This window comes from Marmota marmota, unplaced genomic scaffold, assembly GCF_001458135.2.
Source record: "Marmota marmota marmota unplaced genomic scaffold, marMar, whole genome shotgun sequence".
Classification (NCBI taxonomy): domain Eukaryota; kingdom Metazoa; phylum Chordata; class Mammalia; order Rodentia; family Sciuridae; genus Marmota; species Marmota marmota.
In genome coordinates this window covers 11,430,049-11,444,948 of record NW_026000164.1, presented here as the reverse complement: position 1 = coordinate 11,444,948, position 14,900 = coordinate 11,430,049, and the positions used below count along the sequence as shown (strand labels likewise).

The 14,900-nt window shown below is 40.9% G+C and overlaps 1 protein-coding gene across 1 annotated transcript in view; it reads right to left on the bottom strand.

The window, feature by feature from the left end:
* Window positions 1-14,900, bottom strand: part of Parp12 (poly(ADP-ribose) polymerase family member 12) — a 52,619-nt gene that overhangs the window by 6,083 nt on the left and 31,636 nt on the right. Inside the window, exons 5-8 of the mRNA XM_015493888.2 lie at window positions 14,541-14,664; window positions 9,607-9,802; window positions 5,515-5,656; window positions 2,626-2,722 (exon numbers count right to left, since the gene is read on the bottom strand). Coding sequence (XP_015349374.1) covers window positions 2,626-2,722; window positions 5,515-5,656; window positions 9,607-9,802; window positions 14,541-14,664 — 559 coding nt within the window. The remainder of the gene's footprint in view (window positions 1-2,625; window positions 2,723-5,514; window positions 5,657-9,606; window positions 9,803-14,540; window positions 14,665-14,900) is intronic.

Here is a 14,900-nt window from a genome sequence, read left to right as displayed (position 1 = left end):
TCAGTCTCGGGCAGGATAAATACAGACACAAAATGGACACAGTGTAGTGAGGTGCAGAACACCAAGACTGACAGAAGTCCTTAAAATCAGCCAATGGAAAAAGAAGTGACTATTGTCAAAGAATTGCCTGTTAGACCAAGAGCCAATTTCTCAAAAGCAACAACATAAACCAGAAGACAGTGAAATGGGGTCGCCAATGGTCTAAGAGAAAATAACTACAATCTAAAATTCTATACTCAGTGAAAATGTCTTTCAAGATTAAGGACAAAAACATTCAGACAGACAGCTACTGTGGTACATGCCTGTAAGCGGCTTGGGAGGCTGAGGCAGAAAGGTCGCAAGTTCAAAGCCAGCCTCAGCAAAAAGCGAGGCACTAAGCAACTCAGTAAGACCCTGTCTCCAAATAAAATACAAAATAGGGCTGGGTGGAGGGGCTGGGGTTGTGGCTCAGCGGTAGAGCGCTTGCCTAGCATGTGTGTTGCCCTCGGTTCGATTCTCAGCACCACATACAAATAAGTAAAAATAGGGCTGGGGATGTGGTTCAGTGATTTAGTGCCCCAGAGTTCAATCCCTAGTACCCCCAATCCAAAAACAAATAAATAAACAAAAAACATTCAGACAAACCCAAAACAAAAGATTTTTTCAACAGATCTTCCTCTAAGGAAATATGAGAAGACAAAGAAATGGTAAAAATGTCAGTAATTTTAATGTAGTTTCTAGAATAGTCTTTTTTAAGAAGTGCAATGATAAAAAACTGCACTTAAAAAAGAAAAAATAAAGACAAAGCACATGAATAAAATATTTTTATGGACGATGGGAAGAACTCAACCAGACACTTGATGTGTATAAATGCTGTTTCAAATATTACATTAAATGATATTCCTGTATTGTAACTTCTGAAAACGGAGATCACATTTTGTGCTTCTGTTAACTGTAAATGCATAAGTGTTTCTGAATGTGATCCACCTGAGAGTCCCACTGGGCCATGGAGGCCCCAGCAGCCTTTCCCACTGGAGTTAATGACAACCAGCCACCATCACACAGGTTAAGAACCAGGCACTTCAACAGCATGAGCAGTGTGCGGCACTCAGCCCACGGAGAGAGAGAGAGAGAGAGAGAGATACTAAATCACTCGTATCTGAGTCTGTGTTTGGCCAAAATAATCATTTTTATTTCTAACATTTGGTATCTGCTTGTGGCCCTCCTGAAAAATAAATTACAATGATGACATAGGATAGCCAGTCTCAGAAAGGAGACAAACTTTTCCAAAGTGCCTAGGACAGGTCTGGATAGGGAAAGAATAAAAAAATGACTTCTAGCTGGAGGAAGGTAGTAATCAACCAAAACTTTAAATCCAGAAGCAATAAAGAGACAGATACATTTAACAAAAAAAGGAAAATCAGAAGTATCTTTGTATGGTTAAATCCTTCATAAGCAAAGTTAAAAAGCCGACAGAAGCAAGTAACCAAGGGCTAGTCTCCCTAACAGAGAAAGGTTCTCATTATTTAAGAAAAATACCAAAAAAACAAAAAGTTGATAGAAAAACGGATAGGAAGACAAACAGACCACAGGAAAAATAAGATGGAAAGGGGAGAAACAGCATTTACACATTAGGGAAAAATTTCAACCTCATTGATAAAACAAGCTAAAGTACAGACACATCCTTTTGCACCTGTGAGAATGACAAAAATCCAAGAGTTTGACAACTCATGCTAGGCAAGCACTATGCCACTAAGCCATAGCCCCAGTCCCACAAATTCTGTTTTAAATGACTTTCTATGTTTCACAAAGACAACCACCAAAATCTACTTCTGAGGTCTTAAAAGAACCAAGAGAAACACTATCTCCAAGGAAACACAAATGAGCCTGAATAAAGGAGCTGTACCTAGCTGACAGCAGCGGCCAAAGTCCCAACATGGACTGTGGCAAACCCAAACTGTAAGGGGCACTGTGGTACCACCATCCACCATCTAGGCCACCTTCCCGACCCCCACCCGCTCCGCACATGGCCTGTGGTTTGGAGAGTACTGACTCCTCCCCACCTAACTCCAATCTCATCAACCTGCACCAGCCTGAAATCTTGCTTCAAGTGGGGCCTGATCAGTGTCAATCTCCCCATCAGCTGTAGGTCTTTCTCCTCTACCACTGTGCTCCCAAGGAAGGGGATTCACCTAGGGGTTCCTGGTACCCACCCTATGACATAAATAAACCCACCCTGAATGAAGATGAAACTGGCCCATTAGTGACTGTAATGCCAGTTTTTGGTAATTCGGTATTCCTTGATATTCAAGACTAAAATACATGGGTTTTATTAATTCCATCATTATTTCATCATGTCAACATTTTTAAAAATTCAGGTCTATAACTCAATTGTTACACTGAAAAGACAAACTGGTGGGCTGGCTTCAAGTCCAGCCTGGCTTGCACATCCCAATAGGTAGTCCTGGCATTACATGCGATGAAGATTCTACTCACAAGATAATTCTAACCCCAGCTCACGACTCCCCAACTAGTGGATCTGAATGCTGGCTTGAGTGCTAGAGCTTTAGTCACAACACCAATAGCGCTTTTTGCACCCCAACTGAAAGCACATGCCAACCAAGCAGGGGCCCCTGTGCAACCTACCAGGTTTGCTTTGTCTTCACATCCTGGGGAGACACATATATGGGTCTGCGGCAAACTTTTCTGATGGTGCCAAAGACTAGGTTTTTCTGAACAAAGGCTGAAAAAAAACAGCCAATGAGAGGACATCAATGTTTTATAAACACAAATTAAATGGGATGGAAAGCTAATCCAAATGTGTAAAGCCCTGAACCAGGCTTAAAAATAAGGTAGTTTCATACATTTCAAATATTTGTAAAGAAAATAAGTATCCTTGGGAGACTGGGTTTAATGAATAGAGGAATGATTAGTAATTGACGTATCAATTATACATGAGTGCTTTTAAATTGTTCCTTCCAATCTTGTTTAAGCTATTATTTTGCTTAGCAATTTTTCCCAGCTTGAATATAAAATAGCTTCAACCGAGCCTGAGACCAAATTACCATGTCTTGAGTTAGTAGGATTTAGAGTTAATACAATAATTTTACTCTTACAACTTTTGTTAGTTTGATTAAGCTAACTCTATAGCAGTGTTTATCAACTTATTTACATGTGTATCATCTTTTAATAAACAAAATTCTTGCTGCCTCAGCTTCAAGAATCTCCTACTCATTCTGAAGATGGGGGTAGAGGAAATACTACTGCCTTTAGTTACAACACCAATAAATGCTTGATTTAAAAATGAATACCTAGAAGTTAGAGCATATATCCCTACCTAGCAGGAAAACCCTGTCAAATCCTACTTTCCACACTTACAGTACAAAAACAAGTTTGTTTTCTTTTTTTTAAGAACACCCTAATATTTAAAATCACAGATGTCTAGAATTTCCCCTACTGAGCTTGAGCATATACTTGATAGATAACCCAAGGGATGTCCTTTACACCACGGCCACCCACATCATCATTCGGAGTACACCACCTATATGCAGTTTCCATGATCCTTTATGATACCTACAACTCAACTTCCCATTGATGCTTTGCTCATTAGTGCACTTAAATATTTTTATTGGCCTATTAACCATTTGTGATGAATTTTAAATGAGCTTTCACTGATAAGATTAAAAGTTTTTCAAGAAATGTGGGCTGACTAAATATGTATTCAATACCTTCTCTTTCTTCCATGGATAAAGTGAGGCCTTTTCCCACCTTTGCCCTTGAAAAGGATACACTAGACTATGTCCCTAAATGAGCCCTGATTTGGGGAGTTCTGTCTGTTTGTAGTTAGCTAAGCTAACAGGATGTCAGAATTCTGACTCTGAAATCTTAGCTTTTGCCTTGAGTGACTCTATGACAAGCATCCCTAAAAGGACTGAGCTGAGTCTTCCTAACCCTACAGAACAAGTAGTGACTTGGACTGTTGTGTGTATATCTTAAATACGCTTGCTTCCTAATACACAGTTTAAAAATGTCTGTGTGTATGTCAAGAGTTTGTTCTGAGACTTGCTTTCATTATTCATAGTATTGAGACTTTGAGGGCAAAGCCAACCATCTCAAACTTCTTTTGTGGATGCTATTACCTACCAAAAAGAACTTATACCAGGCTTATGCCCACCCAATGAACTTATACCAGGCTGCAATAGTGCTTTTTCTAACTGCCTGCATATGCTCTTCTCCACTCTTGTCCTCAGAGTCTGTTATGTCCCCGGCAATGAGGTCTAGGTTGAGAAGAATGAACTGTGTTGCACCTGACATTTTTGTTGTATCTGTTTGATATTTTCTAGGTACTTAAAAAATTATTTCAAAGTATTGTCAGCAGGCAGAAAGGTGAGCTGCACAGCTCTGGTCTACAAGGCAGTCCTAAAGTCCCACCGAGCCCTTCCACATACTTGTGTCTATCAGCCATGGAGTGCAAACCACACACCTATACCAGCATCCTCCAACAGAGCTGATCCCACTGGAGAGCAGAAGAGACTTATCTGAAGGGGTATCCTGTGCAGCATGGGCTCTGCCTTAAGTGAAACCAAAGGCTACAAAACCAATTGGCCAAAAGCAAGCAGCCAAAGCAGTTTTAAGATAGTTCATCAGAAACACTCTGCTGCCCTCCACACAGAACAAAGGTCCACAAAAGTAGCAGAAGCAGGGACTCGGGTTGTGGCTCAGTGGTACAGCACTTTCCTAGCACGTGTAAAGCACTGCGTTCAAGCCTCAGCACCACATAAAAAATAAAACAAAAATAAAGGTATTGTGTCCATCTACAACTAAAAAGATTTTTTTTTAAATAGCAAAAACAGTACACTGTGTGGAGAACAAGGCCCTAATATTCCCTTTACAATGCTGAACACTCGGGACTCCAAGTCTAAAATGTGAAACATGAACAACACTGAACTAAATAGCTGGACTGCTATATTCATGTGGAAATTGCATAAGAGGAGCTATAGCAAAACCAAAACTTGAAAAGAAATTTCCAAACTGGTCTCTGAAGAAAGTGGTCAAAGTGTTCGACCTGCTTCTGTTGAGTAAAGTAACTGGGACAAACCATTCAGGTCCCTGTTTCAGGAACTGTTAATTAAAGCTTGTTCTACCACATATTTAACCTAGCTGGCATCCCGCCTAGGCCGGGGGTGCCTACCAGAAAGCAGGCACAGCAGCACTGCCTACCAGACAGTGTTGAGGTGGACGCTAATACAGCCATGGGGGCCTTGTTGGGGATGCACCACAGCCCTCAGGACAGCTGCACTGCAGCTGGTGCCTTGCCTGCACCTCCGCACTCTGGCTCCTGCCCCTCCTCAGGTCCTTTCTCCTCATATCTCCCACACACATCTCCACCCTGTGGTGCCAGCACCATCCACTGACGGATCTGCCTCCACTTCTAGATGAACACTCTTCTGTTTCTTTCCTACGCCAGCTCAGGTTCTAGGTTCATGTGAAAGGCTGTGCCCACACAAGCCAGGCTCTGATGGGGGGCGGGGTTACCTTTGAAGTCTAATTCGTAGTTGTGTTTTCCAGCCTGGAACTTCAGGGTAGATGCCTGGGAATCGGTCCCTGAGGCGCAGAATGTCAGGTAGGCTTTCTCCACGTCGCTGCTACTAATGGTGGTCACAGGGTGCTCTGTGCCCTATGAAGGGAAAGCCAGAAACTTATGAAAGCAAGAACCCATGATAAGGAGAAAAGATGGTGGTATATCCATACCACTTTCAAGACATGCCCACAAGGACATCCTATCATGAGGAAGGAGGGAGTGCCAAGGAGCAGGGTGTGACAGGGGAAGGAAGGATGCTCAGAAGGGAGGCAACACAACTCTCCTGAAAGTTTCCCTGGTAAATGGAAGACAATAAGACAGGTCCTGCTGAGCAGGGTAAGAGGAAGGGGAGCAACAGAAGAGAGAGTGTTGGAGTTCCTCAGAAAGGATGACGCAGCCATCCAAATGTCAGTGAAATATCAACAGTGGATTCTCCAACACAGCTTGACTGATAGTCCAGCAATACTGCCTCTTCTTCAGCTCCTTCCATTCCCACCATCTTTAATCCAACTTCTCTCCTCCTCCATGAAGCTTTCTTTTTCTGGTCCCTTGGGAAACTCTTCTACTTTTCCAGTTATCCATTTCAAACCCTCATCTCATCTATGATCACCTCCAGGATAGCTAATGTTTGGGGTTGCACTGAGTTTGAATTCTGGCTCCCTGCTATGGATTGATGTGGTCTGTTCCCCAAGGGTTCCTGCTCCAGAGCGTTGGTCCCCAGTGTAGTGATGTTAAGAGGGGTGGAACCTTTAATAGGTGGGGCTTAGGAGGAGATGCTTAGGTCATTGGGGACATTGCCTTCAGAAGGGTTCGATGCTGGTCTTTAGAATAGAGTTCTCTTAAGAGCGGTTGTTATAAAGCAAGGCCACCCCACATACTTGGTCCTTTCTGCACATAGCTAGTTCCCTTTCTGCTTCTCTACCATGTTGTGACCCAGCCAAGAGAGCACTCACTAGAAGCTGAATAAATGGAGCTACCTTTCAACTTCCTGTGAGCTAAACAAACCTCTTTTCTTTATAAAGTACCCAACCTCTGGTATTTTATTACAGCCAAATAAAATGAACTAATTCACTTCCAAACTTGAAGACTCCATTTCTTGATAAATTATTTAAACTCTCTGAGTCTCCATTATCTCAAATATATAGCAAGAATAATTATCATACTCATGCATACTCATCGCATTATATGATAAGACTATACTACCCTCACAGGGTAATGCCTAAAGAGCACTTAGCACAATGCCTGGAAAAAGTCCTCAATAAATGCTACTTATCATTGTCATAATTTTTGAACCAGTAACTGAACCCAGGGGTACTTAACCACTGAGACACATCCCCAGCCCTTTTTGAGACAGGGTCTCACTAAGTTGCTTAGGGACTCACTAAAATGCTGAGGCTGGTTTTGAACTTGTGATCCTCCTGCCTCCCTTCTCAAAGCTGCTGAGATTATAGGCATGCACTACCACTTCCTGCTTCATTATTTTTATTATAGTTAATACTCTGATAACTAAAATTAAAGTTACCTAACCTCTAACCCCCTCTGTCCCTGTAGCTTTTCCTACTCCCCCTATTCCTAGCACCCTGTTCCTCCTAGGCCACAGTTCTATGCTTTATGGACAGACAATAAATTAAACAAGATCTGCCCCTGCCTCTGGGCAATTTAGTTCAGCAAGAAAGGAGGGAGAAACAAAAGCAATCAGACATGTCTATATATTGTGCTCAAGGTCCCACACAGGTCTGCATGGAGTGCAACAGAAGCTAAAGGGACTTCATGAAAATGATCAAGATTAGGTGGGGGTGAAGGAGCAAAAAGGGTTTCCTGGAGAAAAAAGATGTGAGCCAAGGCCAGAGCCTGAGGAGTGAGAATGAGTTGGCTCTAAGAGGACCATCAACAGAGAGTATACTAGGCAGACAATTTTTTTTTTAAATTGTAGTTGGACACAATACCTTTATTTTATTTATTTATTTTTATGTAGTGCTGAGGATCAAACCAGTGCCTCGCACATGCTAGGTGAGCGTTCTACCACTGAGCCACAACCCCAGCGCCCCTGGTAGACAATTTTTGAAGTAACCACCTACCTTATATTCTTAGAGTGGTGCCTAAGTTCCAGGATCTGGAAGAAGAAGCCAACTTTAAACTGAGGAGGCCCAAGTTTAGTATCTGGGGGTATTAGATAGAACAGGTTCCCACAGATCTTGAGGCAGGACCAGAAAGTATCTGATTATGCCTTGAAATTTTGAGGTATCTCCTGAGTTCAGACAGAAAAAAACCTAGCTTTTCTAATAATCAAGAGGAAAATTGGCTTGACCTGGCAATTAGCAGAAAACTGAAAAAGAAACCCAATATGGAGTTACCCTAGAAACGCATGAGGAAAAAACAGACAGATGGTCCTGAGGCTGTCGAGCTAACGGTACAAAAGACGACCATGCAGCTGAAACCCACCAAGTCCACACCTTTGTTTCCATGCCCCACTAGCACCTGGATATGTCAATAACATCCACATACAGCTCATTCCCAGAACCCTAACCTCTCCTCAACAAGTTTATGCAGTGCAGTAAAGGAGTAAGAACATAGAAGAAAAAAAACTCCAAATGCAGGTTGTTGGGAGAATTAGGGTCTCTGACCCACTGAGTTGTGACAACTCAGTTTGACAAGCCACCGGGGAACCTACTTGTTAGCAGGCAAGCAGAGTTCATGGAGCATGAACAGCAGAATGTCCTTTCCCCCTCCTCCAAGTCAGCCCCAGACTATTCCCCTCATGCTCTTGACCAACTCTGGAAAACCTGTCTGAACAAGGCTCCCACACAGGTAATGAGTCCCAGAAGGCTGGAGAGGAGAAGTAGCCAGAGGGAAAAGACAGGCAGGCAGATCAACAGTTGAGGAGAGGCTGGTGCTAAAGAGAAAATGAAGAGTGTACTGGAAAGTGACCAGCTCCAACTGATCAACAGACAGGGGCAGTATATATTCTCGTTTAATTGGCCAATGTCTGTTTCGGGAGAACCTGCTAGTCATCGTTCCAGGCATAGGGAATGCATCAGTGGTAAAAGAGAAAACTCCTTGCTCCCTTGCAGCTGATCTCCAAGTGAGGCCAGAGAAAATAACATTCTGAGTGCAGTTAATAACAAGAAACCAGCCAGACATGATGGTGTACAACTGTAATCCCAGTGATTCAGGAGGCTGAGGCAGGAGGATCACAAGTTTGAGGCCAGCCCCAGCAACTTAGGCCCTAAGCAATTTAGTGAGACTCTGTCTCAAAACAAAAAATAAAAAAGGGATGGGGTGTAGCTCACTGGTAAAGTGCCTCTGGGTTCAATCCCTAGTACCAAAAATAATATTTTTTTAATTTAAAAAAATATTTTTAAAAGAAACCAAAACTTCAATATAGCCTCCTACAACCCAGATTACAATAGATAGATATCAGGCTCCACAGCTCACTTTCATTGAGGAGAGGGATCCCTATATAAATGGTTATTTCCCTATTCTTACACTTCTCCAAGTGATCAGAGACGCCCTTCAGTCTCATTCATCATAAACACCTTCAAATAATTGACAGTGAGAGAAATTTGATCTAGACCCCAAATCAATTTCTGATATGAATCAATTTTCTTATATATGACCATCTTCTGGAAAGTCACAGAAATAGGCAAGAAAAGCAGTTTGAAAAGCTTTAAACTTTATACTGCAGCTACACGAACACACCTTCATGCCCAGGAACTAGCTCTGGAGTTTTCTGTTAATAAGTAAGAGAAGCACTTGTCTATCCCATTTAATAAAACCAATCAAGAAAGTTGGTCTCACTTCAGTTTTTCTCATTCAGTCCTCAGGAGCCAAGGGATGTCTAATTGGTCAAAGATGCAAAACTGGTACAAATGAATCCAAATTATCTTGTCCTACCGTTACCAAGTTAATGCCCCCCATGTCATTGAGTCATTCAGGGATCTGGGGATCCTTGACTCTATCAAGGCTCCCTAGCAATCTTTATGCTCATGTATTCAATGGCTCCTCCACCCTGGAAAAAATACTCACCCTCTTTCCTTCACACTTACTTGTCTTCCGTATTCCTGCCAAGAACCAAACTCATCCATCCAGTACCAAACCCATTCAGTGGTAAGGATGAAGTGTGGGGGTTTGGTGACTGAGGAGGCTGTGGAAAGGCGACGAGCCTGGGCGGTGCCGAACCTCATAGTGTCAAAGTTCAGAGTATCAAAGTGAAAGCTACTGGCCGACTCAGCACACAGGATCCTGCCAAAGAAAACAAGAGGCAGACTGAAAACTGCACAGCCAAACAAACAGGTCCCTCAGCTTCCTGCCAGGAGATATACAGCCAGTAATGACAAATATTAAAGTTTCATGCACATTTTTTTAAAATATTTTAAGTTGTAGTTGGACACAATACCTTTATTTTATTTATTTTTATGTGGTGCTGAGAATAGAACCAGGGCCTCACACACGCTAGGCAAATGTTCTACCACTGAGCCCCAGCCCCTTATGAACATTTTTTAGAAGTGTTTCCAAAGATGGGAAAACTGCTTTTTAAGTTCAAGTCTGCTATGCAAAATAATCATCATCATCATTATCATAGCAATACAGAAGACTAGTTATGAAAATTCCTCTCACTACAAAACACAGATAAAGTTGGTTAAGATGTTCTTTTTCAATGCGGGTATGATGGTGCATGCCTGTAATGTAACTTGGAAGGCTAAAGCAGGATTACAAATCAAGAACAGCCTCAGCAACTCAGTAAAATCCTCAGTGACAGGAGACCCCATCTCAAAATAAAAAATAAAAAGGGTTGGGGATGTAGCTCAGTGGTAAAGGGCTCTGGGTTCAATTCCTAGTACAACAAAAAAAAATTTTTTTTTTTCAAAAGGCACTAGGACTGCAGTGGCAGAGAATTGCCTCATGTAGGAGGACCTGTCTGGGTTCCTTAAAAAATAAAATGCATGGCTTGCAACTGAGGAAGAGACATTCTCAGAAGGCAACAAGAGTTAACATATACTGAGTGATTAGTTACCATGTGAGCCAGCCCCATATTAAGTACTTTATATACATTAGGAGGTTAAGTTTCATAACCCTATCAGGTGAGGCTATTAACTCCATGTCACAGGTGGGAAAACAGAAATTCAGGAAGGCTAAGAAACATGTCCCAAGGCAAAGAGCTGGTAGGCAGGGTTTAAGGGAAGCATGCTCAGCCACCAGAACAGGTTTCCCTTTTCAAAACCATACTGCCCAAAGACTGAGAGGGATACAAAACCAGAGAGGTAAGTGAGGGCTGAGGCCAGCAGCTGTCCACAGGCAGTGTCAGTGAGTAATGACCAAGAGCCTTGGTTTTAGCAGTCAAGGGGACAAGAGGAAACAAACACAGCATCTACGGAAGGTAGAAGGTTCAATTTAGAGACACACTTCTGCATAAACCCAGGGCCCTGAAAGAGTATGCATCCTTAGTAACAGGGCATGGGGAGGGGACCTGCCTTGGCAAGGCAATCAGCAAGAAAATTTGTCTGTGTTCATGCTGGATCTGGATGGAAGAGGAAAAAAACTCCCCCACAAACTCCTGAGCCACTCAAACCTCACACAGAATTTAGGCTGGTTCACATTTCTGTGCAAGAGTGAGTTTTAAATATGTGGTTCCCAAAGAAGCAAACACAAATCCTCTCTGGAGAAATTCACCTTCAATTGAGGCCCCAAAAGAATTTCCACCAATAAGCTTCATCAAATGTAAGCTTAAAAGCAAATAACAAGACACATGTGGAAACAGGACAGCATGAGAAATTTAGTTAATAAATACAGACCACCAAGGGCTACAAACTAGCATTCTCAGATGCAAATATGTATATTAAAAATGAATTAAAGATTGAAAGTTTCAGTAAGGATTAAGATATTGCAAAAATATGACCAGGTAAATTAAAGGAAAAAAATCAGAATGTTTAGAAGTAAACAATAGTAGAATTAGATGGAGTACATTGCATTCCAAGTGAGCCTGAACTAGTAAACTGGAAAATTAAGGAGAAGAAATTCCCACGGATGCAGCAGTGAAAGAAATAGAATAAAAGAGAAGTTTGGAGACATAAAAGAAAAGTGAGGAAATCTCAACATATGTCTAATCAGAAATCCAGAGAAGCAACACTTGAAGAGACCAAGGCTGAGAGCCCAGAAAGCCATCATGTACATAAATAGAAAGTATCAATGACACAAAGCTGTCAATTCTCTCCGAAACTGACAAGAGTCGATGCAATTTCAATTTAAAAACACAATGGCGTTTTCTGTGAAAGCTGATGAAATTTTTAAATTTCTTAAGGAACAAAATGCCAAGGACCAAGACAATTTGAAGAAAGGAGGTGGGGGCTTGCTTTATCAGATGCCAGGACATATTATACAGAGAGTTCTAACAAGTAAGTGAACGTGGTACTGATAGAGATGGACAGTGATCAGGTCAGACACTGACGAGTGTGTACGTGTGAATGCAGAGCCAACACAGATGGTATTGAAGACAGGTAAAAAGAAGAATGGCCTCTTTCAAAAAGTGAAATTTGACACCCTATCTAAAAATGAGCTGAGATACGATAACATTTTACCAAATCTGGCTTTCTATGGGTTTAAAAATAAACTAACTTCTGGAAATAGACAATGATTATGGTCACAACAATGTGAATGCACTTAATGCCACTGAGAAATACACTTAAAATGGTTAGGATGGTAAATTTTAATTATGTTGTATATTCTTTATCACAACAAAAAGATTAGATATATTTTCTAAAGTAGTTTTTGGCAAAACTGGTAATTCTTTTGCGCAAGAATGAAACTGGGCTCAACTTTTACCACATGAAGGGAGAGATTAAATATAGTATTACACTGAAAATAGTAGGACTTTGACAAGAAAACTCAGGAGAATTTCTTTATGGTGTTGAGCTTAGGAGGATTTCTTAAGATACCAAAAAGAAAGTCACAAAGTAAAATATGGATAAACACATATTTGCATTAAAAGATACCATAAATTGTAAAGAAAACATGGTGTGTGTATGTATATACACACACATACACACACACAATGGAATATTAGCCATAAAGAAGAATGAAATTACGGCATTTGGGCTGGGATTGTGGCTCAGCGGTAGAGCGCTCACCTAGCAAAGGCAGGACCTGGGTTCGATCCTCAGCACCACATAAAAAATTAAAGGCATTGTGTTGTGTCCATCTACACCTAAAATATAAATATTTAAAAAAAAAGAAAGAAATTACAGCATTTGCAGATAAATGGATGAAACTGGGGACTAAGTGAAATAAGCCAATCCCAAAAAACCAAAGGTTAAATGTTCTCTGATATGCAGATGCTAATTCACAATAAGAAGTAGGGAGGGAAGAATATGAGTTTATTGGGTTAGACAAAGGGGAATGAAGGGAAAGAAGGATACAAAAAAATGGCAGAATGAATCAGACATAACTTTCTTATGTTCATATATGAACAAATGACCAGTGTCACTCCATATCATGTACAACCACAAGAATGGGAAGTTATACTTCATGTATAAATGTCAAAATAAACTCTACTGTCATGTATATCTAAAAAAGAATAACTTTTTTTTAATTTTAAAAGGATACAATAAATTGATCCGAAGAATTTATTTATTTAAATCATATTTAGCATCCAGAAATGTAGTGAATTCCTCAGAATGAATAAATAGAATTTTTAAAAAAATTGTCCCCATCCCCCAAAACAAGCAAAACAGGATAGACATTTCACAGCAGAGGAAGCAAAAACGGCCAATGGACATGTGGAGATGAGCTTCCCTCACTAGGAATCTGGGATATTCAAACTAAGATCATATTTACACTCTAGACCAGGAAAGTGCAGGTGTCAGGGAGATGAGTCCCTAGAGACTGCTAATGGGGGTGGAAAGTGGTGCAATCATCCTGGAGAACAGTCTGGCATCACTTGGCAGAGCTGAGTGTGTATGCAGCCCACTTCCTAGCAAAGCCCCTCCTAGATATCCATCCCACAGAAACTCACCTGTGCACCCGAGACTGGCACAACATGGGTAAGTCTCAAAGCACTCAGAGAAAGACACCAGACTCCAGTACATACCATAGGATTCCATTTTTAAGAGGTTCGAGAACTAGCAAAACTAATCTATGATAAAGAAATCAGAACAGTAGTGGCTAGAGGGGTGAGGTTGATTGGGAGGGACATGAGGATCCTCTGAGGAGATGAAATGCCCTCTGTCTCAATCAGTTTTAGTTATGTGAGTGTATGTATTTATCAAAACTCACTGAAGTGCATGCTTAATATCTGTGCACATCACTGTGTATAAATTTTGCCTCAAAAAGAAAGATTATGGGTGATATGTGAACCATTTAATCCTCCTAAGGAGAGTAATTTGTTTCACATACTTAACCAACAGCAATTTGCAAATTACACAAATGGTAGGCCAAGTTTCCCTTCCCGGCACCATATTCTAGCGAGTTTAATCCAAATAATTTTAAGTATTTGGAAATAAAGCTGTCTGGTACTTTCCCATTTACTATGAATTAACTGGATGAAAACACTTGGACAAGTTTAGAAAAATAAAAAAGTTAAATGCTAAACAATAAACAGTAGTTCAGTTATATAACTTCACAAAAAAAGGCTAAAACATCACAAACTATCACCTCTCACTTTTCTGCATTAACAAATGAATTAATGCATGTGATCAATTACAGAAGTAAATAATTGAGAACTCATTTGGTCATGGTACCATCTTCTCCTTTCCCTACAACTCCTCCCTGAAAGATGGGAGAACAGAGCCACCAAACTGCCAGTATGAACATGAACTTCCAATTTCTAGCCCAGCTTCCACCTCCAGACCAGGCTGCTTAGAGTATGTGAGGGGTTTGTGTGTGCATGTGAAAACCATCAAAACAAAACACTGCTATTTAAGCTAAACTTCCAACACTACACATAGAAGTCCAGGCACAAAGCAGAGACAAAGGACACATTTCCTACCTGTCTTTCCTGGGATTGCTATATGCCTCTTCGATAAGCTCCATTTTGTCCAAATCCTTCCATTTGCCTCCATCCAAGAACTGCCATCGATATGGCAAATGGAAATGAACTCTATAGCACTTATCTAAAACAGAAAAATACAGTGCTAAGACAACCTGGCAATACATGGCTTAGCCACACCCTGTGGCTATCAATGGGTATAGTGCTGCTTGCTGACCTGAGAATATTCTGAATATTGTAGGAAGTCTTTGTTTTCTTAGTGCAGTCATACCTGAACATTTACATACTGAAATACTTTGTATATTTTAATAAGACCTTTCATTGATTTTTAAACATATGTACATTGGTGGTTTACATCAT